General features: G+C 36.4%; 2 protein-coding genes across 2 annotated transcripts in view; both read right to left on the bottom strand.

Annotated features, from left to right (window-relative positions):
- Positions 1 to 20,936, bottom strand: part of lamb2 (laminin, beta 2 (laminin S)) — a 47,738-nt gene extending 26,802 nt beyond the window's left edge. The window contains exons 1-7 of the mRNA XM_051096608.1: positions 20,812 to 20,936; positions 20,605 to 20,662; positions 6,228 to 6,397; positions 5,989 to 6,124; positions 2,230 to 2,303; positions 1,958 to 2,146; positions 1,490 to 1,553 (exon numbers count right to left, since the gene is read on the bottom strand). Coding sequence (XP_050952565.1) covers positions 1,490 to 1,553; positions 1,958 to 2,146; positions 2,230 to 2,303; positions 5,989 to 6,124; positions 6,228 to 6,397; positions 20,605 to 20,635 — 664 coding nt within the window. The 5' untranslated portion in view covers positions 20,636 to 20,662; positions 20,812 to 20,936. The remainder of the gene's footprint in view (positions 1 to 1,489; positions 1,554 to 1,957; positions 2,147 to 2,229; positions 2,304 to 5,988; positions 6,125 to 6,227; positions 6,398 to 20,604; positions 20,663 to 20,811) is intronic.
- A 1,057-nt stretch (positions 20,937 to 21,993) lies between these two features.
- The window catches only part of lamb2l (laminin, beta 2-like), a 58,873-nt gene continuing 54,050 nt past the window's right edge, over positions 21,994 to 26,816 (bottom strand). Inside the window, exons 30-35 of the mRNA XM_051096416.1 lie at positions 26,411 to 26,555; positions 24,627 to 24,834; positions 24,394 to 24,535; positions 23,981 to 24,157; positions 23,745 to 23,895; positions 21,994 to 23,585 (exon numbers count right to left, since the gene is read on the bottom strand). Coding sequence (XP_050952373.1) covers positions 23,449 to 23,585; positions 23,745 to 23,895; positions 23,981 to 24,157; positions 24,394 to 24,535; positions 24,627 to 24,834; positions 26,411 to 26,555 — 960 coding nt within the window. The 3' untranslated portion in view covers positions 21,994 to 23,448. The remainder of the gene's footprint in view (positions 23,586 to 23,744; positions 23,896 to 23,980; positions 24,158 to 24,393; positions 24,536 to 24,626; positions 24,835 to 26,410; positions 26,556 to 26,816) is intronic.

Here is a 26,816-nt window from a genome sequence, read left to right as displayed (position 1 = left end):
GTATAACAGAAAGTGAGAGCCACACAGAGAGTGTGAGATCAATTTATGCACACTCACACTGTGCATGACTGAGAACTCACAGCTGTATGGGAATATAACACTGACCAGCTGAAATGGGAAGTTTATCATTAGCTTATTCTACTACACACACTGTGATGGTACTTGACGTCAACACACTTACACTGGGATGACGAGGTCACCCAATATTGTTTGACCATCCAACAAAACTTTTGTAGTTTAACATTTAGAGTTTCAGTTTATTTTCCATTCTTTTGCAAACTCTTTTGTTTTTATTTTCATTTCTTTATAATTTTTTATCACTTTTTTCGTGTTTAAGTGCTATAATCGGGTCCCCGCTGTATCTACCAACCCAGAAAACATGAAAAAGGACAACCTAGTAACTTTGCTTTGGTAAGCCTTTCTCTGCAGGCATACAAAAAAATGAGCAGCTCAAATTTTGTTGTCCCTGTGACGTAGAAAGAGGATCTTATTATAAGGAGAGCTACAGTTACAAAGTTTTATGTTTTTTAACATAAACTTGTGTGTATTTGACAGTTTAAGCGCAATAAGACATGAAAGAGACTACTTTAGAGTACTAGTTTAGTACTCACGTGTTACAGTCGCTTTCTGTGCGTGCTTTCGATGTGTGCACTCAGAGAACCCGATGTCAGAAGTTTAAACTGATATGGCTTGAAAACGCAAGATTTCAGTGCAACAGACATGATAAACATGATAAACAAAACCAAACAGTTGTTTTTAAGCAGAGTATCTGAGGTATGAGCTGTAAAGGCACAGCCCTATTCTGGAAAAGGGGGCGGGGAGCAGCAGCTCATTTGCATTTAAAGAGACAAAATCAATCATCACACAAAAACAGTGTGTTTCTAATTCTACTCAAAATAGGCATATTTAAAATGATGTAACAAATGATCTGTGGGGTATTTTGAGCTGAAACTTCACAGACACATTCTGGGGACACCTGAGACTTATGTTACATCTTGTTAAAAGGGGAATAATAGGTCTTCTTTAAAAACTAAATGTCACTTTATTAATAGTATTAATCTTCTGCAAATTCAGTGTATGTGTAACTCTTGTACACAAACATATGAGCTACGATGTGCAGAAAAAAATCTGAAAGAGGGAAAACTGAGTGATAAATTTGCAAGAAGAGTCTAAAGAAATGTCTTGAGAGTATATGATATGTAGGCTGCACCTGTTTGTGTCTCTGTGTTGGGTTATTAGAGCACATCTTGTTCATTATGTACCGGATTTCTCATCATTAATGAATTATTTAAGTTACTTCTCAGCTAACAAGGCCATCTGCTCCTTTACATTTTCTTTATCAGTACTGCAAAGGTAAAACATATAAGCCTATAAATGGATGAAACATTCAAAGATCATTCAAAGAAGTTCATTAAGATCCAGCTGTTGCATAAAAAAAGCTGTATCGTACTTGTTCAATTGGAGGTTAGGTTTGTTCCGTTTTACTTACTCTGAATGTTAGGGCTGTAGGGGTCTTCGATCTGAATAGCAGGATCAAGAACACGATAAATCACCTGCAGAGAGAAGAGAAAGTGAAGGTTAACAAACAAACATATTAAAGAATTTGTTCACTTGCAGAACAAAAATTTACAGATCATTTACTCACCCCTTTTTCATCCAAGATGTTCATGTCTTTCTTTCATCAGTTGTAAAGAAATTATGTTTTTTAAGGAAAACGTCAGGAATTATCTCCATATAGTGAACATCAATGGTGCCCCCAATTTTGACCTTATAAAATGAAGTTTAAATGCAGCTTCAAATGCAATTAAGAAACATAATTTCTTATCAGCTGAAGAAAGAAAGACATGAACATCTTGGATGACAAGGGGGTGAGTACATTAACTGTAAATTTTTGTTCTGGAAGTGAACTACTCCTTTAACTGACAAATTAACAGTCTTCCAAATGAATATATCCCACCTCTCCTTCGGTCGACGGCTCAATGTCAGAATATCTGGACTCGCAGATAATATCATCAACCTTACGAAGAGGACCTTGGGAAATTCCTGGGAAGGTGGACTCGCAGTCGAAAGCGAAGTAACGGTAAATCTGCCAGGTTCGGCCGAAATCTGCAGATCGCTCAATCAACATGGCTGCTGGACGGAAAGTCTGCGTACAAACACAATTGACAGTATAAAGACAGTTTTGGAGTGTTTCAAGGGTGTCATCTTAAAAGACAACAACTTCATTACCTTAAAAGTCATGATGAGATGAGTAAAGTGAAACTCTGCCTCCAGGTCCAGCTGAAGGTAAACATCAGACTTCCCTGAAGAGAAAGAGAGTTTGTGTTCCACATTAACATTTTTCGTTGGTTTTAATAAAACCCAAAAACCAATGATGTCTAAACATTAGTGTTGCTGTGAGGAAAATTTTGCTCTGTATGTTGGTTCAAAATTTCCATAACTTTAATGACTTAAAACAGATTGTGATTTCTACTTTACTCATCTTTGCTTGCAAAATGACAGTGTTATTACACTCTCATTGTAACCCAGCGTACATGTGAAATATAATAACGACAGGAGCTGCAGTCAACGAGATCCTGTATTTTTCTTCCTGAACCACTTTATCTGGGAATTTAATAAGGCTCTCGCAATAACAATACATGACAATATGCACATTCAAAACAGTGTCCTACAGTGACTGAGCAGAGCTAGAAATAGATGGGATGGTTTAACAATCTACTTTTGTTCTGTTCAGCTCTTGCTTTGACAGTTCATTATTCATCTGGAGCGACAGAGGGTCTGTATTCTGCAGAGTTGGCACCATATTGAGTTCACCTGTGCCTCCCTGCATTACCATTACAAAGCTGTAACTCAGTCCACTGCAGCGGCCCTTTGTGTGACTGCTAGATTTAACCTGCGTTTCATAATCAACAGCTAAACAGGAAGGAAAGGGACGCTGAGGAAAAGAGAGACAGGTTGTACCACAGCTCAAGAGAATGAGGGACCGAAGCAGGGGGAGAGGCCAGCGGAGGTGAAGTGGAGCACAAAAGGAAATTGACTGAATGGCTTGCTGTTTTTTCAATACATTTTTTCAGTGTTTCGGCTGGAGGAGGAAGTCATTAAGCCTCAATCCAGAGCACATGTCAAAGAGCTATGAAAAAGACTACTCTCATGTACAGCACCTGACTTTTTCCTATAGAACATGTGATACACCATAAAGAAACCTAGATAAAAGGCAGTTTCCACATAATAGAGCCTGAAAATTAACAGGGTACATAATAGGGCCTGAAGTAATTTAATTAAATGTAATATTTTACTGAAAAAATTGTTCACAAAAAAAAACTGCAGTAACAGTGTTGAAAATTCAGACCAAGTTAGGCTGTCACTAAGTAGGGGGCAAGTAGTGTTGTATTTGATCACATTCTATAATGCCTTTTTTAATGCCTTAAAAAGGACACCAAATTGGACACCAAGAAGTATCCAGTATCCACTTAATATAGATATAGGGGTCACGACGGGGGTTTACTCGTTAGAGACACTCTACAAGTGTTAAACAATTGATCTGCTGTTCATTATACGACATTGCTACAGAAAAGTCACTGAAGCCATAGCGACCGTGAGCAAAAATAGTGACCATTTCCTGTGAACGCCCATAATTAATTCCCTAACTAAGGAGACGCACAGCTGACACACAGGGGTTTCACTCTCTACTAACTATAAAAGGAACTTTGTTAAGATGTAAAGAGGTATTGTTTTGGATAAAATTATATCAAAATCTAAATATAATTTCAGCCTGTTGGCCATTGGGGCATCAAGCTTCTTTGTAACTGTAACTTTCCAAGCTACAAGCTATTTAAAGTAATAGGTCAAATGCAGAGTATAAGCTACTGACAAAAAAGCTACACTATAAAAAAAACTGTAAAAATAGGGCACAATGTACTGTAGAAATATGAAATTTCTGTATTGATTTTTACAGGTGTTATTTTGAATTCTGAACTGCATTGGGCTGTGTTTTAGGATGAATGTAAATGTCTGTAAAATTAATGGATGATGTCTTGGTAGAAAATTACCAGTACATTTTCAGCTAGATTTATTTTATTTTATATATTTATCCATTTACATACTTAATTATTTATTGCATTTGCATTTATGTTGTGAGTATTTGCAGCACATTTCTGTATTTGCAGCGTGTTTCTGTATTTGGTTGTGTTGTGAGTATTTGCAGTGCATTTTTGTAGTTGCAGCACATTTGTGTATTTGGTTGTGTTGTGAGTATTTGCACCTTGTTTCTATATTTGGTTGCACTGTGAGTATTTGCAGCGTGTTTCTGTATTTTGGTTGTGTTGTGAGTGTTTACACAAGTTTCTGTATTTGATTGTGTTGTGAGTATTTGCAGCACGTTTCTGTACTTAGTTGTGTTTTGAGTATTTGCAGCGAGTTCCTGTACTTAGTTGTGTTGCGAGTATTTACAGCACATTTCTGTAGTTGCAGCACTTTTCTGTATTTGGTTGTGTTGTGAGTATTTGCAGTGCGTTTCTGTACTTAGTTGTGTTGCGAGTACTTGCAGCGTATTTCTGTACTTAGTTGTGTTGTGAGTATTTGCAGCGCGTTTCTGTATTTAGTTGTGTTGCAAATATTTGCAGCGTGTTTCTATAGTTGCAGTGCGTTTCTGTATTTTCTGTATATTTTCTTAATTTGTTGGTGCTTTTTCTATTAGCATGTATTTTTTTAAGTTGAAGCCATATAAATAGCTACATTGAGTACACAATACAATGTGACATTAAAAACAACCATTTAGCATTTAGCTCATTACACTGCTACTTAGGCATTGCTAAGTAAACTGCTAAGTAAATTGTTACTGGAATTTTGGAATTTGGAACTTACTGGGAAAAAGAAACTTTTTGAAACTTTGAAAACTTTGAAACTCTGAAACCAAATTAACATCAGATAACTATCATGCTATGAAAAATGTAGTTAAGTTAGTAGCGGCGTTATTTTTAGTTAGTTACTCCCCAACACCACAGCCCACAAGTGCACTTAGCAAAGTAAACAATACATGCTGTGAGTGCATTAGGTTCAAGTATTAGCCTGCAAAATTTTCTTGATCTCTTGAAGTTTTCTGTTCTTCCATCCCTTTCTCTTCCATGTTCTGCTCTATTAGAGTTCTGTTTCCCTCTTTCCCTCTTTCATCCTCTCTGCCTCTCTCTGTGGGTTTGCCAGCAGCAGGCTGTGTCTGTAATTATCTCTAATACTGCAAGGTTTAGGGAGTGTGTGTCAGGGTGAGCCTGGACATCTCAGCTTTGAAATACATCCAAGTCAACTAACAACCTTCCTCTATTTGTGCACTCTTATACATACTTCCATTCTAAATATCAATCTTCATCCTAGTACTACAAAACGTAGGGCTGTGAGTTTAAGTTTAATTTAGTACAATATCTATAACATTAGAAAAGTCTTTACATCATGTTCTATCCATTATTAATCTGACCAAGTATTAATTTCTTTCAAAAAAACAAAATCTTACCGACCCCAAACTTTTGAGCAGTAGTGTACATTAAAATATGATTTATAAATATTTATTTTCATTTCAATGAACTGTATTAGGCTAATTTGCCCCAGCACTGGGTTTTTTCTGAGTGCATGCATCTCCTTCCCTCAGCCTCTGTGTTATTAATAGATGCCCTAAACATCAACCTTCTAATAATACATGTGAAGCGTTTCCAGTCCTTGCCGAGCAGCTGGGTTTGGAGGGCTCAGGGAGGCAATCAAATTTCCTGGCAACAGGTTACTCTACATTTGACAAATGAAACCAAACGGATGTGTGGATTTCCATCAAAACATCACTGAAGCTGCAAATTAGCACACATGGATTTCTGCATGCATTAATTAACAGTTGGATGAGGTTGAGCTGCGGTGGACATGCAGACCCAACTCTGACCTATGTCTTGTAAAGTGTAAAAAGCCTAAAAAAGCATAGCTGATTATGGAAGATGCACTTTGCTCTCTCACCATTCTCAGACTGCCACCAGGACTTCTTGCGATGCGGTTTGAAGGTGGTGATGACATTCTCAATGCGGTGACTCATGGGGTTGGAATAAGGATCGTAAGGTCGCCGCGAATCACAGTGGAAACACTTCTTCTCTTCCTAAATAAGGGAAAGGGTCAAAAATGGAAAGGATTGGTTCTGCAGTATCAGCATCTTCACATAAAAGTGTGTGTATAGATGTGTAACCGTCTGTGAGAACTACCTGCAGATGGCTGACGATGCAATAAGGTTCTCTCCTCCGCAGGCCACAGGTGGATGAAGCTTTCAAGTTCACCTCTCGACCCACCAAGAGGTCACCGGTTGCAGGGTAACAGCTTCCATGGGCACAGCCGTGGGCAAGATCGGGCTCCTGTGCGCTGACCACTGACAGGACTTTTAAGGAAACAAAAAGAAACAAAATAGACATGATGAGCAGAACATGATTGTATTTGTAATGTTGTTCAAGTAGAAAAAATTGAACATGTCATTTTTGTTCTCTTGCCAGTTTGGCCAACCAGAGCTCAAGCAATTTTCCACTAATACTTAGCAAAGGCCAAGTTTCCACAAAAAAATCCCTTTAGGCTGTGGTGGTGAGGAGCAACAGTGCTGTTTTAGTATGATGGGAAATTATTTGGCAGTATCAAATTCAGCAAAATCATGAGTATTGAGGTTTTCAACTTTCAATTTTTTTTTATTTGGCCATTCATTTTCCCAAAGGCTGTGCCATTGACATATTTTCTCAATCCTTCCCTGTCTCACAAGAATGAGAGTTCTAAGACATACAATTTGTTTTAATGGCACCTCTGACTTACACTTTAGTAGAAAAAAGTAGTTGGGTTGGTAAGTTTGATTCTTTTAAGTGAAACATTTCAGACTGTTGTAATGAATTCAAAATGATTCATTGTTTGTGTGTGAATTAAAACGATGTATTACATAAAGATAAATAACACTTTTTGGGGAGATGTTTAATAAATATAATTTTTTTGTGTTTAAAAAACACTTTTATTTCATTTTAATTTATTTTCTACATTAAATATTTAAAATATTTCTCTTTGGTCAAAATTATGATTTCTCTGAACCCTCAAAACAATAAAAAGCTTGCCAAAGAGCTAAAAAATATCAAATATCAAAGTACGATCAAAACATTGATCAAATATGAAAATTCTGTCATTAATTATTCAACCTTATGTCGTTCCAAACCCGTAGACCTTTGTTAATCTTTGAAACACAAATGAAGATATTTTTTGATGAAATCTGAGAGCTTTTTGACCCTCTACACTGTAAAAAATAAAAAACACAATTTGCTGAGTCATCTTAAAATAATTTGTTACCCTGCTGCCTTAAATTTTTGAGTTCAGTCAACTAAAATAAGTTTAGTCAACTTGAAATGTTAAGTTGTACTAAGTAACAACTTAGATACTTGTGTATCTAAGTAACCCAGTTGCCTTAAAATTTTAAGTTGATTCAACTCAAATATCTAAGTTGTCACTTAGTATAATTTCACATTTCAAGTTGAATAAACTTTTTTTGAGTTGACTGAACTCAAAATTTTAAGGCAGCCAGGTTACAAATTATTTTAAGTTGACTCAACAAATTGTTTTTTACAGTGTATAGACAGCAACGGAACTAATGTCAGATGGACTATTTTAATTTCCTTACTACCTTTCTGGGCCTTGAACATGTCAGTTGCATTACTGTCTATGCAGAGTCCAATTTTGGATTTCATCAAAAATATCTTAGTTTGTGTTCCGAAGATGAACTATGGTCTTACGGGTTTGCAGCAACATGAGGGTGGGTATTTTATAACAGAATTTTCATTTTTGGGTGAGCTATCCCTTTAAAACTTGGGCCAAATATAATTACTGTATGTGTAGGTTTAATATGAGAGAGAAAGAGAGACAGAGACAGCGGTTACATGATTTCAAATTTCAGAATAACCTTTAACAACACCCAACAGCTGCTAAACATTCTTGCCAGAGTCCCAAACAAACCTTGTGTTCGATAATGTTGGGATTTGCAGTCAGACAGGTGCCGTGATACACACATACACTGAAATCTGCATAATTTGTCTCGATGGATTTCTAGCTTTTAACCTCGGAAATCAAACGTAAACTAACGCACAAATAGAATAAGGAAAGCGTAGTCATATGAATGGACTTGAAGAGCCTGGGAAAACTCTTGTTTACAGCATTTATCCATCAGAGATCTGTGTCGTCAACACAGGACAGCTGCGTCTGTCTGGCACCAAACCATCTCTCACCCTTCTGCCACCAAATATACACACTCGCACACACGTAGTACCCTCACACATCCACATACGCCAACACACCCACCTGGAGCCAAACTTTAAAATAAAGCCTTACATTAAACTGCAGGAACTGATGGTAAAATGCCTCAGAAATTATCAATCAAACTCAGGGGAAAACAATCTCTTTTCCCTTTACAGGCAGAGCAACTAACCACAGATAAATCCAGATACACCAAATGCAATTACTGAGCAATGACAAATCTGGCGTTGGTGTTAGATTTAATCTTTCTGGCAGGGTGTTGACCCACAAAACAGTGAGAAAGTGGACAGGAGCTGAATTATAGGAAGCAAAGTATTCAATGTGAGTGAAAGACAGATGAGGTCACCCAAAATGAAAATCCTGGTATTATTTACTCACCCTCATGTTGTTGCAAACCTGCATGACTTACTTTCTTCTGTGGAACACACGAGTAAACGTTTTGAAAATGTCTTCAATAAAAGTTGTTTTGGACCCCACTGACTTTATTGTATGGTCAAAAATTCTTTGGTGTTCCATACAGGTTTGAAACAACATGAGGGTGAGTAAATGATGATAGGATTTTTGTGTGCACTATCCTTTTAAATATTCTTGGCTTTGTAAGACCAACAGGTGGCAAGAGCAAAATATAGTCACGGATGGAGGACGAAAAGTGCACTTCAGGGATTGACAAATGGACATAGTTTCTCATTTAGTCGCTACACTCACAATGAACTATGATAATAAATGGTGACAGCAAGAACACAGAGATACTGTTGTTGTGATATTTTCATGATGATCAAACCATGTGTCATATATACAGGTTTCATACTATGTACGAGGGTATGTTTGAGAAAGTCACTCCTCATTCAGTGTGTGCCACTCTTTGCTCCTGCCTTACATGGACAGGCTCTCAGGAATGTGGGAGGACAGCTGGCATGGCAGACATACCTCAGAACTAACAAAGACCTGCTGTTGCCTTACTGTACTCAGTGAGAAGATCGCCAAATAAAGACCCCACAGCCAAGGTTGCTGTTTGAGAAATACATAAAATGCATACCATTATTGTATTGAACAAACTATGCTTAATAAAATTTAATTCAATCAATGTATACTGTGAAAATAACTAATTTCTCACAGACAGACAGACAGATGGACAGATAGATAGATAGATAACTAGACAAACAATAAATGGCAAGACAGACAGATAGATAGATGACTAGACAGACAGATGATAGATAGATAGATAGATAGATAGATAGATAGATAGATAGATAGATAGATAGATAGATACACATCACTGTAGATACTGTTGATTTCAGTTACTTAGTTTATAAGGTAAATAACTAAACTTGTTACACAATTTTTTACTATCTATCTATACCCTTTTTTTCCCCCTTGTTCTAATGTCCTTCCTTTAATTTGGCTTGTTCAAATTGCTTTCTATGTATGCTTTGGCAATGCAAAATGTGCTTTTGTCATGCCAATAAAGCTGTTTGAATTGAATTGAATTGAATTGAATGAATTGAATTGATAGATAGATAGATAGATAGATAGATAGACAGATGGATGGATAGACAGACAGACAGACAGATAACAAGACGGTGAGAGAGACAGACAGACAGACAGATAGAGAGATAGATAGATAGATAGATAGATACCTAGACAAACAATAAATGGCGAGACAGACAGACAGACGATAGATAGATAGATAGATACCTAGACAAACAATAAATGGCGAGACAGACAGACAGACGATAGATAGATGATAGATAGATAGATAGACAGACAGACAGATAACAAGACGGCGAGAGAGACAGACAGATAGACAGATAGATAATTAGACAAACAATAAATGGTGAGACAGATAGATGACTAGACAGACAGACGATAGAAAAATGGATAGACAGATAGATAGATAGATAGATAGATAGATAAGATGGCGAGAGAGACAGACAGAAGATAGATAGATAGATAGACAGATAGATAGACAGACAGATAGATAGATAAATAGACAAACAATAAATGACTAGACACAGATGATAGATAGATAGACAGAAATACAGACAGACAGACAGATAGACAGATAGATAGATAGATAGATAGATAGATAGATAGATAGATAGATAGATAGATAGATAAATAGGTAGATAGAAAGATAGACAATAAATGGCAGACAGACAGATGACTAGACAGACAGACAGACAGACAGACAGATAAATAGACAGATAGGCAGATAGGTAGATAGATAGATAGATAGATAGATAGACTGATAGATAGATAATAAATGGCGAGACAGACAGATAGATAGATGACTAGACAGACAGACAGATAGATAGATAGACAGATAACAAGACGGCGAGACGGACAGACAGACAGACAGACAGACAGACAGACAGATAGATAGTTGATTAGATAGATAGACAGACAGACAGACAGACAGACAGACAGATAGATAGATGACTAGACAGACAGACAGACAAATAGATAGATAGACAGATAGATAGACAGACAGATAGATAGATAAATAGACAAACAAATGACTAGACACAGATGATAGATAGATAGACAGAAATACAGACAGACAGATAGATAGATAGATAGATAGATAGATAGATCGATAGATAGATAAATAGGTAGATAGAAAGATAGACAATAAATGGCAGACAGACAGACAGATGACTAGACAGACAGACAGACAGACAGACAGACAGATAAATAGACAGATAGGCAGATAGGTAGATAGATAGATAGATAGATAGACTGATAGATAGATAATAAATGGCGAGACAGACAGATAGATAGATGACTAGACAGACAGACAGATAGATAGATAGACAGATAACAAGACGGCGAGACGGACAGACAGACAGACAGACAGACATACAGACAGATAGATAGTTGATTAGATAGATAGACAGGCAGACAGACAGACAGACAGATAGATAGATGACTAGACAGACAGACAGACAAATAGATAGATAGACAGATAGATAGACAGACAGATAGATAGATAGAAAGATAGACAATAAATGGCAGACAGATAAATGGCAGACAGATAGACAGACAGACAGACAGACAGACAGACAGATAAGATGGCGAGACAGACAAACAGACAGATAGATAGATAGATAGATAGATAGATAGATAGATAGATAGATAGATAAACAGCGAGACAGTTAGATAGATAATTAAATGACTAGACAGACAGATGAATATGAATAGACAGATCAATAGACAGACACACATAAAAAATCAGAACAGGCTCAAGAACAGTGCAGTGGTTGGTGAATGTGAATTTTGAAAAGAGAATAAGAGGAGTTTGTTTAGACAATTCGGAAGAAGTCTGTAACAGCGTCAGCCTTGGTTGATATATTTTTCTTGCTGTAAATAAGTGGTGGGGCTGTGGTCCTGACAAGGCTCACTGACTCAGAATAGACAAACTCAGTCTCAGTGTGGTACAGTGCAGCCTGTGGTAGGGCAGAGTGTTATCTACATCTCTGAAAACATAGTGCCACAGTGATTGTGCACCATATCCCATGACGCTCTCTGATGTCCTGTTTGTCCTGTCTGAGCTAATCTCCAAGTTAGACAGAGAGGATGAGACTCTTTTCTGTCTTTCTTTCTCTCTTAAACTAATTAATGTCTTTCTCTTGCACTTTTTCATAAATATTTTTTTCTATGAATCTAAGAACCCTCCTCTCTCTCTCTCTGAGTCTTCAGTTTCTGCTGGTCTGGGTTTGGCTCAGTGTGCCAGGTAGAGATTATCACAGCTGGGACTGTCCGCTTTGTCCAAGAGCTCCAGTTTTTCATTCTCTTGCATCTTTGCCCCTCTCAGCTTTCAGAGGGAGACTGTTCCCAACCAGGGAAGGCAGAGAATCGCTTCCTTGTGCCTGTCTCTAACCCCAGAGAACCAGTTTAATCTAGGGGACTGTTCATTTGACGGGAGGGGAAAAAGTGACACTAACACGGCACATTCTTCAGCAGCTGAGTGACAGAAAACAGCCGGTCATTTCCTAAATAGTCCGTTAAAAAGCACAGAGGCCCCTCTGAAACAGTTTTGATCAGGGCTTTTACACAAATACTGACAAAAGCAGAACAGCCATTAGACAAAATACCACAGGTATAACAAAGCAAATAGAATTTCAGTTTTAAAACATTTAATCAGTCTGCATTTCCTCAGTTTTCCTTTGACATACAGATTGAGACACTCTTCCTTGACTCATTCGTCCACCTGTTGTTGGAATGTGGAAAATGTTGTCCTGAAGTAAGAATCCTCTAGGGGAGGGAGAAGATTTGACCAGAGATGGAAGGATGGATGGATGGAAGCCAGTATTCCTAAATAGAGTATGTGCCACTGTACCTACATTTTTACTGATTTTTGTAAATTATCATCAATTAAGAAACAGGTTTTAAATCAACAAATTAATATATCCTCCATGCAAAGACATTCATACATTTTTATGTGTGGCTTGAGTATCTAAATCATTTTATGGCCATTGTGTGAGCAACAGCAGACATGAATATATCAGGTAAAATCACTACTGTTTTAAGCCCTTCATAGTTCTGGCCACTGTCACAGCCTCAGCCATACATGACAGTAATGATGATGCAGCATTGAGATGCCCTTGTGGGCAAATGTGAAATATAGAGAATACATGTGGATATAGCAGATATTGCTGCTTTTGTTACTCCCTTTCCACAGAGTTTATTTTGGCACTGTGAGTCTAGTTAGTCTGACGAGAGGTGTCTGCTATTTGGAGCCCACTGCCCAGTCTCAGAGTCTGCTCTCTCTGCTCTAACCCTTGTGCTATTTCGAGCTCATGTCATATCTAGCTCCTCTCCGGTCACACAGCCACATACACCCCTACAGATGCCCGTGCTATGGCTTCTCCTCTGACCAAAACAGCTACAGCTCTGATAGATCCGTTCACACCAGCAACTGCACATGTTGTTTAATACTGGTTGAGAATAGTTATGTCAAAATGAGAGTAATCATGCATTGTTATTACGCAATTTCATGTCATTTCTAAGCTCGCAATCCAGAAACACTGATATGGCCTGTTGAAACAAAACAGCATGTGGCGATGAACTGATGTCACCAATGAGAGACAACATCATAGGAAAACAGATAATCAGTCTAAAGATATTTGGTTAGATACAGGTGCTTTAGATACAGGTGCATCTTAAAAAATTAGAATATCATGAAAAAGTTCATTTTTTTATTGTAACTTATTTCAAAAAGTGAAACTTTCATATATTCTAAATTCATTACATGTAAAGTAAAACATTTCAAAAGTTGTTTTGTTTTCATTTTGATGATTAGAGCTTACAGCTCATGAAAGTCAAAAATCCAGTATCTCAAAATATTAGAATATTTACATTTGAGTTTCATTAAATGTCCATCCCTACAGTATAAATTTCAGGTATCTCTTGTTCTTTGAAACCACAATAATGGGGAAGACTACCGACTTGGCAGTGGTCCAGAAGACAATAATTGACACCCCCAACACAGAGGGTAAGTCACAGCAGGTCATTACTGAAAGGGGTGGCTGTTCACAAAGTGCTGTATCAAAGCATATTAAATGTAAAGTTGACTGGAAGGAAGAAAATGTGTAGGAAAAAGTGCACAAGTGACAGGGATGACTGCAAACTTGAGAAAACTGTCAAGCAAAGGCGATTCAAACACTTGGGAGAGCTTCACAAGGAGTGGACTGAAGTTGGAGTCAGCACATCAAGAGTCACCACACTCAGATGTCTTCAGGAAAAGGGCTACAAAGCATTTCTGAAACAGAAACAACGTCAGAAGCATCTTACCTGGGCTAAGGAGAAAAAGAACTGGACCGTTGGTCAATGGTCCAAAGTCCTCTTTTCAGATAAAAGTTAATTATGCATTTCATGTTGAAATCAAGGTTTCAGAGTCTGGAGGAAGACTGGAGAGGCACAGAATCCAAGCTGCTTAAATTCCAGTGTGAAGTTTCTGAAGTCAGTGATAGTGTCGTGACATCTGCTGGTGTTGGTCCATTGTGTTTTATCAAGTGCAAAGTCAATGCAGCTGTCAACCAGGGGATTTTGGAGCACTTTATGCTTCCATCTGCTGACAAGCTTTATGAAGATGCTGATTTCCTTTTCTGGCAGGACTTGCCAGTGCCAAAACCACTTCCAAGTGGTTTGATGACCATGATATTACTGTGCCAGCCAACATGCCTGACCTGAATCCCATATGGAATTTATGAGATATTTTCAAGAGAAAGATGAGAAAACAAATAAACCAACAATGCAGACGAGCTGAAGGTTCAATAGTGCTTCAGCAGTGCCACAGGCTGATCGCTTCCATGCCACTTGTCACTGATGCTGTCATTTGTGCTAAAGGAGCCCCAACCAAGTTTTGAGTGCATAAATGAACATACGTAAAGAACTTGAACTTTCTGTTCTGCAAATCCTTTTTTTGATTGATCTTAGGAAATATTCTAATGTTTTGAGATACTGGATTTTTTACTTTCATGAGCTGTAAGCTCTAATCATCATAATTTAAACAAAAACACTTTTGAAATGTTTTGCATTACATGTAATGAATCTAAAATATACAAAAGTTTCATTTTTTGAAATAAGTTACAATAAAAACGTTGCAAACGTGCAAAAGTGTTTGGAGCAGCAGACATTAAGATTGTTCTCTTAAAAAACCTCCACATAGTTTAGAAATGAGTGATTTCAATAAACTAGTATAGGTCTCCTTTGTAATTACGCCTCTGCAAGAAGAAAGAGTGCCAGTAAAAAGGAAATACAAGGCCATCATAAAATAACAGTGGAGATTGACTACCATACGAAATACCTGAAACACTTTGCAGTAAGGTTCAATTTAATTTAGATACACTAATAACATTTTTAACAGTTCACTTTTTATAATACACAACTAGTGTATTATAAATTAAAGTTTTAACTTTTTTGTAAAGTGTCAGTGAATTCTAAGCTGAAATGGTGAAAGTTTCTGGCGCTGTTCCAGCTTGTTAAAGAGTATGTTCTGTGGGCAGATACTCTGGGGAAAATGGGCACAGCTGAGCATGAATTATAATGTGCTGAACACCTTCCCTTGACCTGCATGAGAGATGAGATCATTCTTCATTCCCCTCAGGACAGCCTGCTAAAGCACTCATATCCTGACAATCACATATGGAGGTATATACAACTGTGACGAATACACATCCACATCTGGGGTAAGCATGAAATATGACATGATTCAAGAAAAGGTCAAAGGACAGAGAAATGTAAAAGAATGTGAGAAAAATCCATCCTGAATGAGTTGTTCAGAAGAAAAAACGTCCTTTTTAAACCTCCAGTGAATGTAAAAAAGCGACCAGAAGTCAGTCAGTCAGGTTTCAAACAACATGTAGGTGAGTAAAAAGAAACAGAATTTTATTTTTTAATTAAACTATTCTTTTAACACAATCACTTCACCGCATGTATTTGATATACAATCCAACTCCTTTCTCTCTCTAGAAGTCTTCCCTAAGGCGGAAATCTTCAACTCGACTCATAAACAGACGCCTTTCTTCCATTTTCATTTCACCACCTCTCCACCCCCTGTATTCGTCCTTTTTTCTATTTTCCCTCCTCCTCCACCCCAAAGCTCTATCAAAGCGTCGTATTGCTCTATTGTTATGGAGTGTAGGGTTCTGCGGTGTTCGGCAGCGCCAGCATTCAAGCGGCTCTATGGATCACAGCCACCGTCCTGAATGCGGCGGCCTCTACCTGTGTCACCACCACACAGTTGTTCACTGGGGGACGTATAATCTCGGCACACATCAGAGGAATGAAAAAAGTCCCAAAGCAAACAAGCAGAAGAAAGAGATTGAAAGTAAAAGAGTCAAAGGGGATTTTTGCAGTTTCCTCTTCTCTACTTGCACCAGAGCTTTGCCTTTAGATGAAAATTATGAACAAAGGTTCCTTATGGCTTTTCATGTTCTTTTCATCAAAGCTTTCTTTTTATTTCATGTTTTTTATGTCTCGCTCTCTGAAGAAACAGCTCGACTGGATTATTTCATGATTTTTGAAGAAAGACTATGATGGGGCCTAGATGGCCTTTAAAGGAATAGTTCACCCAAAAATAAAAATTCTGTCATTAATTACTCACCCTCATGTCGTTCCAAACCTGTAAGACCTTCGTTCATTTTTGGAACACAAATTAAGATACATTTAATGAAATCTGAGAGCTTTCTGACCCTGCATAGACAGTAACACAACTACCATGTTCAAAGCCCAGAAAGGTAGTAAGGACATTCTACCTATTTGCCCAAACTAAGTGCTAACTTTAGACACAATTGACTTAATAACCACAGCTGTCTGTGAACACAATCTGTGAACAATTCAAAGGTATTTAAAATTAAACTCAGACAGGCAGCAGACGGTAAATGTGACAGGAACTAAATAAGAGCATCTCCTCATCGGCTGTCTGCCTCCTACAAGCCTGCTACTTTCATTAGAGCCTCACCAAAAATAACACTCCCACCGCGCTGCCTCCGACACCTCCACATTCTCTCCAGCTTTATCAATCCTCTCAGACACAGAGGCTCCTGTCGAGCCCTGCGGCCCATCACCTACACAAAATTTACAGCGGAGGACAGCTGGACAGTAACACTAAATGATAAAGAAAGAAACGGAACACTGTAAATGCACTGACGAGACGGTATTTAATGAGCAAGGTCAGCGGTATAAATGGCAACTTCTCAGTCGAGACTGTGACTCTTAGCAGTCTGTACAAAACAAAACTGGAATATAACCTTGCAGCGTCTTTAAAAGGCACAATGAATCAAATAAACCTTTATATTTTAAAATTGAAAATTTTAAATACTCAAAGCTTCCTTCCAAGCTCAAAAAGCTCATTTATTTAAACTAAGCTGCAAATATAATTCTGATCTACTGAAACTTGTTCACCACATTACTTGCCAGAACTGTGGTGTATGTGTATGTACTGTGTATATTTATTATGTATATGTAAACACACATACATGCAAATATATATTTATGAAAAACTTTCTATATATATATATATATATATATATTAATACATACATGTATGTGTGTGTATTTATATATACATCATTTATATACACACAGCACACATATATTATGTAAACACAGACTTTTATTTTGCATGCGATTAATCATGATTAATCATTTGACAGCTCTAAAAAAAGTTGTAGTTAGTAACGTAATCAATTACATTACACATTTTAGGTAATGTGTAATGTAATCTGACTACTTTTAGATTACTTTTGACCTAACTTGTTTAAATTTGTGTAAATAGGATAATCTTGTACCATACTGACATAAAAACACAAAGAGTAAGAAAATATATTCTATTCACTGTTATTAACAACATGAAGTGCATTAAACATTACATTTCGTCAAGGTTTCCCAAACTGGTGTTTGTGAAGGAACTGCAGGGAAAGCTAAAAATTAATTCAATCATACAAATGTTAAATTAAAATGTATTATTTTTAAATGAATTAAAATAAAATAAAAAACTTACTTGAAAAATGTAATATTTTATTTGTTTATCTGCATGTCATGTGACCATTAACCGAAGTCAGAACACCAATGAACATGCAGATGTGATACTTCATTCTCAGGGGTACTTCAAGTAAACATATTAGGTAAAAGTGGATCAGATTACAAAAAAGTTTGTGAATTTGTGCAAATTCCAAAGACAAAAGCCTTCCAAAGACATAGAAATACATGGTTAAATAACCTAGAGTGATAATTCAAATAAAAATGAAAAATTATGGCTGTCAAATAATTAATCACAATTAATCACATACAAAATAAAAGTTTGAGTTTGCCTAATGTATGTGTGTGTACTGTGTGTAATTATTATGTATATATAAATACAAACACATTCATGTATATATTTAAGAAATATTTACAAGTATATTATAATTTTTATATAATTTACATGATATATAAAAACAAATATTTTGTCCATAAATAACATATTTCTATTATATATATATATATATATATATACATTCATTTGTGTGTATTTATATATACACAATAATTACACACTGTACACACACATATAGCAAACTCAAACTTTTATTTTGTATGCGATTAATCGTGACTAATCGTTTGGCAGCCCTAATAAAAATGTGTTCATCAGTAGTTGATGCAATGTTGAAACACTTCTTAAACTTGAAATGATGTTAATCAGTGGTCAATTGCTGTGTCAGCACCTGACAAATGACTGATCTTTGTGTGAATGTCCACAAAACTGGAATGAATTATGTTTTGCTATTGTGTAAATAATATGTAATCATGTAATCCATAAAAAAGTAACTGTAGTCTGATTACGAGAAAATGTAATTTAATCTAATTACAAGTACTTAATTTTTGGAATCTGATTATGTAATCCAGATTACATGTAAACAGTTACTACCCAGCTCTGTTACTTGCCAACTAGGTGATCAGAAACTTGGTCACCACAATTAAGTAATAAGGAGAAAGCTAGAATTCAGAGAAATTAACACCAAAAGAATGAAAAATAACAGTAAAAGTGTAGGAAGTCTGTTAAAACTCCACTGAAGGTCCTTCAAATAACCCTAATGTCAAACTCCCAGTTGCAAAACTGTGGATTAGTGGAAGAAAAGGTTGAGAAAGAGGAATGTGAAGGTCAGTACACCAATTTAGCGTTTCATATCCACAAGGTGTGATTAATTCATCAAAGGATGAGTATTTTTGCTTAACGCTATTGCAAAGACGAAACCAACTCAGAGAATGAAGAACTCTCATTTACTAATCCAATACACATGGTGTCTCTGTAACCTACTGACCTCTTGTTTTCCTTTTAGTATGCTTGTAATTTTGTTTCAGCTTTAACTAGAGAGAGGAAATAAGCAAATAAGCTAATTGGGTGCCGGAGGGGGGTAATAACATTGTCTGGAGACCTTTGAGAAAGTGTCTCAGTTTTAGTGTGGAGCATCACAAGTCGTCTGAACTGTCTACTGAGATGTCGACAGAACAGACTTCAGCTATATAAGCAGGTGCAAATGATTCATGGGTCTTGTGTGGGGTCAAGCACAAAGACATTTGGTGAATGATTAAACTTGGCCGTACACATCTAAATGCAAAGAATGTATGAGTTCCGACATACATAATGTAAGAGAGGTTTAAGATCTATACATAAAGTTAAGACTTGCGACACAAACATTCAAATACATAATGTCACTCAGTCTGCACCATCCAGAGATAGATGATATAATATATGTAACCCTGGACCACAAAAACGGTCATAAGGGTCCATTTTTATTTAGCCGAGATACAGCTATTTGAATATATGGGATCTGAGGGTGCAAAAAAATCTAAATATTGAGAAAATCACCTTTAAAGTTGTCCAAATGAAGCTCTTACTAATGCATATTATTACTGAAAATTAAGTCTTGATATATTTACAGTAGGAATTTTACAAAATATCTTCATGAAACATGATCTTTACTTAATTTCCTAATGATTTTTGACATAAAAGAAGAATCAATCATTTTGACCCATACAATGTATTTTTGGCTATTGCTACAAATATACCCCAACGACTTAAGACTGGTTTTGTGGTCCAGGGTCACATATAAAGCTTATAATTGCATGTTATAGTATGTAGCCTATATGTAACCCTGGACCTCAAAACCAGTCATAAGTAGCATGGGTATATTTATAGCAACAACCAGTAATACATTGCATGGATCAAAATTATCGATTTTTCTTTTATGCCAAAAATCATTAGGATATTAAGTAAAGAGCATGTTCCATGCTACCTACCGTAATTATATCAAAACTTACTTTTTGATTACTAATATGCATTGCTAAGAACTTCATTTGGACTTTCTCAATATTTAGATTTTTTTGCACCCTCAGATTCTAGAGATTCAAATATTGTCCCAACAAACCAAATATTGTCCTAACAAAATTTATTCAGCTTTCAGATGATGTATGAATGTCAAATTTAAAAAATTGACCCTTATGACTGGATTTGTTGTCCAGGGTCACATGTTGTGCGTGCATACATCTCTAAAAAAACAGCTCTGTCTCTCAAAAGGAGTAACTGTCATAGAATAAACAGAGGCAAGTGCCTTATAACAACAAAGCTAAAAAATTTAAACAAAGCTAAGTTTCATAATGTACAAAACATATTAACATACATTATAAATTACACTAATAGGTCACTAATAATGCATAAAGATAAAACCCAATATATTAAGAATAATAACTAAATTAATAAATGCTGAGTCTCGCCCTAATAACAGCACACAGACAAAAACACAATTCAGTGATTCACGCTACACTTACCACAGATGAACAGTAAGGGAAACGTGTTCATGTCTTTATAATGATGAGCTCCCTTCAACTGTAAAATATGAAAATCACTAATGAGCTGTGACACAACTTCAGCTTATAATAGAACCACTAAACAACCTGCACTTTTAGCTTCAGTAATATCAGTAATGAAACACAAGCATACGTATGCGTTTACTAATGTTGAAAGCGTGTACTCACATGTTTACTGTGAAATTGTCGATGGTCAAGCTGTTCTTTAAGCCATTGAGACTTTCAGCGCTATCAGAGTCGGACGGACTTTCTGAAGTCCTGTTACAGCCGTGGAAATGACCAATGGAAACCACGTACTGGATTCGAGAGATTCCCGCGAAAGTTAAAGCGACACAGCCCTCAGGCAATGTCGGCGAGGAAAAATAGTCCACTTCTTGTTTTCCGGAGCGCCCACATGAACGCGCGTAGTCGAACAGGAATGCGCTCTTCTGAAAACTGTTTCGAAACGACTCTCACAATAAGAAATACAGTAATATACAATTCACTTTTACACAATACTGTATTCGTTTTGAAGAGATTTAGGTTTAGGAAAGCTCCGTGATCGATTAAGCAACAATTTATTTATTTATGCAAATAACTAATGAAAGACCTTCCTGTTAAACATTGTCTGGTTATGTGAATACAGCTCACAAAATTATTTTATTGGTAACTTATTTCCACCAGGGTTTTTCAAGTCAGACCCTCAGAACAAAAAAAGCTAGATTTTGTCAGCAAAACTTTATTAACTCAATATCAACCCATTCGTTAATGTTCATTCAAGTGTAATGTATAACATTTTTACAGTACATAACACAAACCCCCGGATTAAAACCGCGTCTCTAAACTAAAAACCCAGCATGCTTTCAAGACACATCCTCCACTAAATGTATTTATGTGTCCATTCTCTGTACTCATAACAGAACATAGCCTAATTTTGCTCAGGCGGTCTATTAAACATATTTTTTTCGTATGAATTGTACAGCATAGTACTTGACTATCAAGAGAAGACAAACATATGATGTGAAACAAAATTCAGTGGTATGATATGAATCAAAGCTCAGGGTCAGCTAAATCCACTGATCCAAACACAGACAGGATTACTCCACAGAAATGAACATATCCTGTCTAACACTAACAGACACAGGAAGGACGAATGCAGAGACAGAAATGCCAATGGGCTCAACTTTAAAGCTGCTATATATTGTTGAAACTTCAGAAATATGCATTAGAATCATAAACATGAGGACTGACAGTATGTTTTACGCACCGTTGCTTTTTTTCTACATTCTCTATCGCCCCCTCCTGTACTATAGATGTAATACACAAAAGAACTGAGGCTGTCTCTACACATAAATAAGACAAAACAGTAACTTTTGAAATCCATATCAAAGGTTTAATGTGTTCATATATGTCTTTTACATAATATAAAAATATGGTGCTTGGCACTTCAATGTGTAAATGTAACTACAGTTCAAAAGTTTGGAATTGGTAAGATCTTTCAAAGATATTTTTTAAACTCTCTTATGCTCACCAAGGCTTTTAAAATGTAATGAATTGGGCAAAACTGAGTTTTCAGCAGCCATTTGGGATTCTTTGTAACATTATAATTGTCTTTACTGTTACCTTGGTCAATTTAATGCATCCTTGCTGAATAAAAGTATTAATTTCTTTAAAAAAATCTTACTGACCCCAAAACTTTAAACAGTAGTGCATGTTTTTGGCCAGTAGGCTTTACAACAGTTGGTCTGCAGTTCATTTTTTACAGTGGTTCTCAAACTGTGGTCTGTTTTGTTGATTGCTGACTAATTTAATAACATAAAAATATATAACAGAAAGCACCAATAGTGAATTAATCTTTCAACAAAATAAGAACAAAACAGTAGTTTAGAAAAAAAAAAAATTGATGGATTGGTGACTCAATGAACAGTGACATCAAATGAGACTTGGGGTATCAGATACACTACCAGTCAAAAGTTTTTGAACAGTAAGATTTTTAATGTTTTTTTAAAGACGTCTCTTCTGCTCACCAAAGCCTGAATTTATTTGATCCGAAGTACAGCATAAACAGTAACATTTTGAAATATTTTTACTATTTAAAATATCTGTTTTCTATTTGAATATATTTTAAAACGTAATTTATTCCTGTGATTTTTAAACCTGATTTTAAGGACATGATCCTTCAGAAATCAGAAATCATTCTAATATTGCTTCTCTGAACAGAACAGCTGAGCAGATTTTTTTCAGGTTTCTTTGGCCACGTTCACACAGGAGCAGAATACGGTTGTCAATACCGAGTCCTTAGTACGGTTACGTTCACTCACAGTACGGTTATTTATGGGTGTGACAACCGTATTCTATAACTGAACTCACACACCCGTAAATTTTCAGGACTCATAACCGCATTCTTGGAACACACGCGCTGTGTGAACGGAACGGAACACGTCAAACAGTGTTATTTTAAATAGTAAATATATTTCTCAATTTGACTGTTTTTGCTGTACTTTGGATTAAATAAATGCAGACTTTGTGAGCAGAAGAGATTTCTTTAAAACAATACAAATCTTACTGTTCAAAAACTGGTAGTCTAGTCCACAATCAGTTTTTCAGCTCTCTGACACCTGAAAAAGTTTGTGAACCACTGATTCAGCAGGATGACAATAAGACCTAGTGTTTCATTCAGAAGTTTGTCAGCAACTTCATAACAATTAAGCAGCAAAGCTGCTGATTCATAATGAAATAGCAATTTCGGTGATTGAACAATATATGAATCACACAGAGGGTGACTGAGAACGTAAATAGATTTCTGATATCAGGCTTTTACAGTTTCTACTGACAGTTGTTGTAGCGCATGACTGTTGTTCGGATATCTTCTTTGATGTCTGTAACGTTTTTCTCCAGATCTACCAGTTCATTCTGCTGCTGCAGCATTTTCCGCTTGTTATTTTTCAACTTTTCCTCCAATTCTTCAAAGGAGGGTCACAGAGGAAAAAAAAGATAAGAAAAGAGCCAAACATAGTAAAATAACTCAAAATATTTAAATTTGTTATTGAGTTTAACAACAAAACGACAGCATAACATTTCAATGCTTTGTTTTAGTAAATGTTCAATGCATTTGGACATACCTTTGAGGGTTTTCATGTCCATGGTGGCCTTGTTCAGCAGTTCCTCTGCTTCTTTCTTCATCTCTGTGACTCTCTGGTCAATGTTACCTTCTCCCACAGCGTCCACCTTCTCTTTCAGCTTCTTATACAGATCCTCAACATTTTTCAGTTCCTTTTAAACACAAACATACACACAAAAAAATGAAATGTTAATGGCAGAAGCTTTGAAATACAGCTAGATGTGCACACAAACACACCTTTTGTAGTCCAGCAGCTTCTTTGGTTGCATTGTCAGACTGAGCTTTGGCATCTTTTGCCATCTCCCTGTTCTGCTCCGTCTTATTCTTCAATAAATCCACTTCATGTGACAAATTGGCCAATCGCATCATCACGTCCATGAGGTTGTTGTCTAAATTTAAGATTTTGTTGTCAACCTGTTGAGGGAACAGACAGAAAGCAGATCAAACCATGCACTATGATTCAATAGTTTTTGGGGTGAAGTTAAATTGATAAAACATAACAGTATAGACATTTAAAAGTTTTCTATTTCAAATAAATGCTGTCTTTTTGAACATCATAGAATCATGAAACAAAGTGTTCTTGTTTCTGCAAAGAATATTAAGCAGCACAACTGTTTTCAACGCTGATAATAATAATAATAAAGGTTTACCATAGTAGTGATGTTCTGGGCACCTTTGAGGTTTTTCAGTGCTGTGGTCATTTCCTTCTCAGCGTTTTCTATGGCACTCTGAGAAGTTTCAAGTGCTTCTTTAGTTTTATTGATATTACTGCTCACTCCTTCAGCTTGTGCCCTGCGCAAACACAAAATCACATACACAAAATGTCATATATCCTCAAGTGGATTTCTGTGTACAATAGTGAATAATGTTCTCTCTTGCTTACTTTGCATCTTGAGCTCTCTTAAGTAAATCTTTGACTTTGGCCAGTTGCTCTGAGGTGTGATTGAACACCCCCTCCACATTGGTAAGGTTGGCAATGTTGGCTTTGATCTGTTCAACGATGTTGACCATTACGGTCCTGTTGACTGGCAAGGAGATCGCCAAAACCTGCTGAGCCACTTTTTCAATGCTTTCTGGATCTGCTCCCTCCTCTGCATATATCATGAGTTTTAGTATTAAAAAAAGTTTTTTAAAACTAATAATTAGGTATTTATAATAATTAAACATTTAAAAATATTCACACCTATGGTGAAGGGATAGTTCACCCAAAAATGAAAATTACCCAATGATTTACTTACCCTCAAGCCATCCTAGGTGTATATGACTTTCTTTTTTGAGATATATTAAAAAATGTCTTGGCTCTTCCAAGCTTCATAATGGCTGTGAATGGCTGTTAAGATTCAGAGGTCCAATAAAGTGCATCCACACGTTATTATTAACCCACTGGAGCCGTGTGGAGTACTTTTTTATGATGGATGGATGCAATTTAAACCCTATTCACTGCCATTGCTTGGATAAGTCAGGACATTTTTTAATATAACTCTGATGGTATTTGTCTGAAAGAAGAAAGTCATATACACCTAGGATAGCTTGAGGGTGAGTAAATCATGGGGTAATTCTCATTTTTGGGTGAACTATCCTTTTAAAGGAGATCTCCACTTCCAGAACAAAAATTGACAGATAATGTACTCACCCCTTGTCATCCAAGATGTTCATGTCTTTCTTTCTTCAGCCATAAAGAAATAATGTTTTTTGAGGGAAAAATTTCAGGATTTTTCTCCATATAATGGACTGGTATGATGCCTCGTTTTTGAACATCCAAAATGCAGTTTCAATGCGGCTTCAAACGATCCCAGCTGAGGAAGAAGGGTCTTATGTAGCGAAACAATTGGTTATTACTCTGCCTAAACTGTTTTTTTTTCTGGTTCATGACAGTTAGGGTATGTCGAAAAACTCCCATCTCATGTTCGCCCTCAACTTCAAAATGTCTTATATCGCTGTTTTACCTTTTTGGTTCAGGGTGTTTGATCTTCTTTGCATGTTCACTTTGCAAAGACTGGGTCGGTACTTCTGCAGTGATGTAGGATGATTTTGAAATGATTGAGTTTTTTCGACATACCCTAAACGTCTTGAGACAGAATACACAGAGTTTAAGGAGAGCAAGACAAGACGAGCGTTTGAAATTAAAAAGTATTCAAATTGCATTTTTTTTAATGAAAATAACAGATGGATAAGACCCTTCTTCTTCGGCTGGGATCGTTTACAAAAGCATTTGGTACTGTTTGAAGCCGCATTTAAACTGCATTTTGGAAGTTCAAAATCGGGGCACCATATCAGTCCATTATATGAAGAAAAATCCTGAAATGTTTAACTCAAAAAACACATCTTGGATGACAAGGGGGTGAGTACATTATCTGTAAATTTTTGTTCTGGAAGTGGACTTCTCCTTTAACGCAGGTGTGAGTAATTGATAAATTTAAACGTGTTAAAATGACAGTTCATGCAAAAATGTAATTATCATTAATACCTAGTAAATGAACTAAAATTGAACTAAAATTAAAAATTGTAATGATTTTCTTTTTTTTTAATGCAGTAGTACACATTTATAGTGTTGTATGGAATTTTGAACAACATCAGGATGAGTACATTTTCATTTTTGGGTGAACTATCCCTTAACGCCTCTGCATTTCACACAACACAAAAACAATACAGAAAACAATCACTAACCATTCAAAAAATCTTTAATCTTCTGAATGAAGTCTTTGAGCATATTGTTGGATTTCTCAAAGAGATCTTTCTTGCCCTGGGCTTTATCAAGAGTGTCCTTCGCTTGATTCTTCACAGTCTGGGTGAGTGTAGCTATGTCTCTGAGCTGAGAGGTAAGCAGAAATTATTCAGGCTCTTTTAAAAGCATACACACACTGCACATCTCAGTTCGAAAAATATGCTTGTTAGGTATGTTTTGCTGCTGGTTTAAGCTGGTCCTTTGCTGGTCATGAGCTGGATTAACCTGGTCCTTAACTGGTCATGTGCTGGTTCTATGCAACTAGCTCCTGCACAGGACCAGTTTAGGACCAACACATGACCATCTTAAACCAGCTCATGACCAGCTAAGGACCAGCTTAAATCAGCA

The sequence above is a fragment of the Labeo rohita genome, chromosome 23, assembly GCF_022985175.1.
Source record: "Labeo rohita strain BAU-BD-2019 chromosome 23, IGBB_LRoh.1.0, whole genome shotgun sequence".
NCBI classification, from domain to species: Eukaryota; Metazoa; Chordata; class Actinopteri; order Cypriniformes; family Cyprinidae; genus Labeo; species Labeo rohita.
The sequence above is the reverse complement of the archived record's forward strand: the minus strand, read 5'-3'. Positions and strand labels throughout refer to the sequence as shown.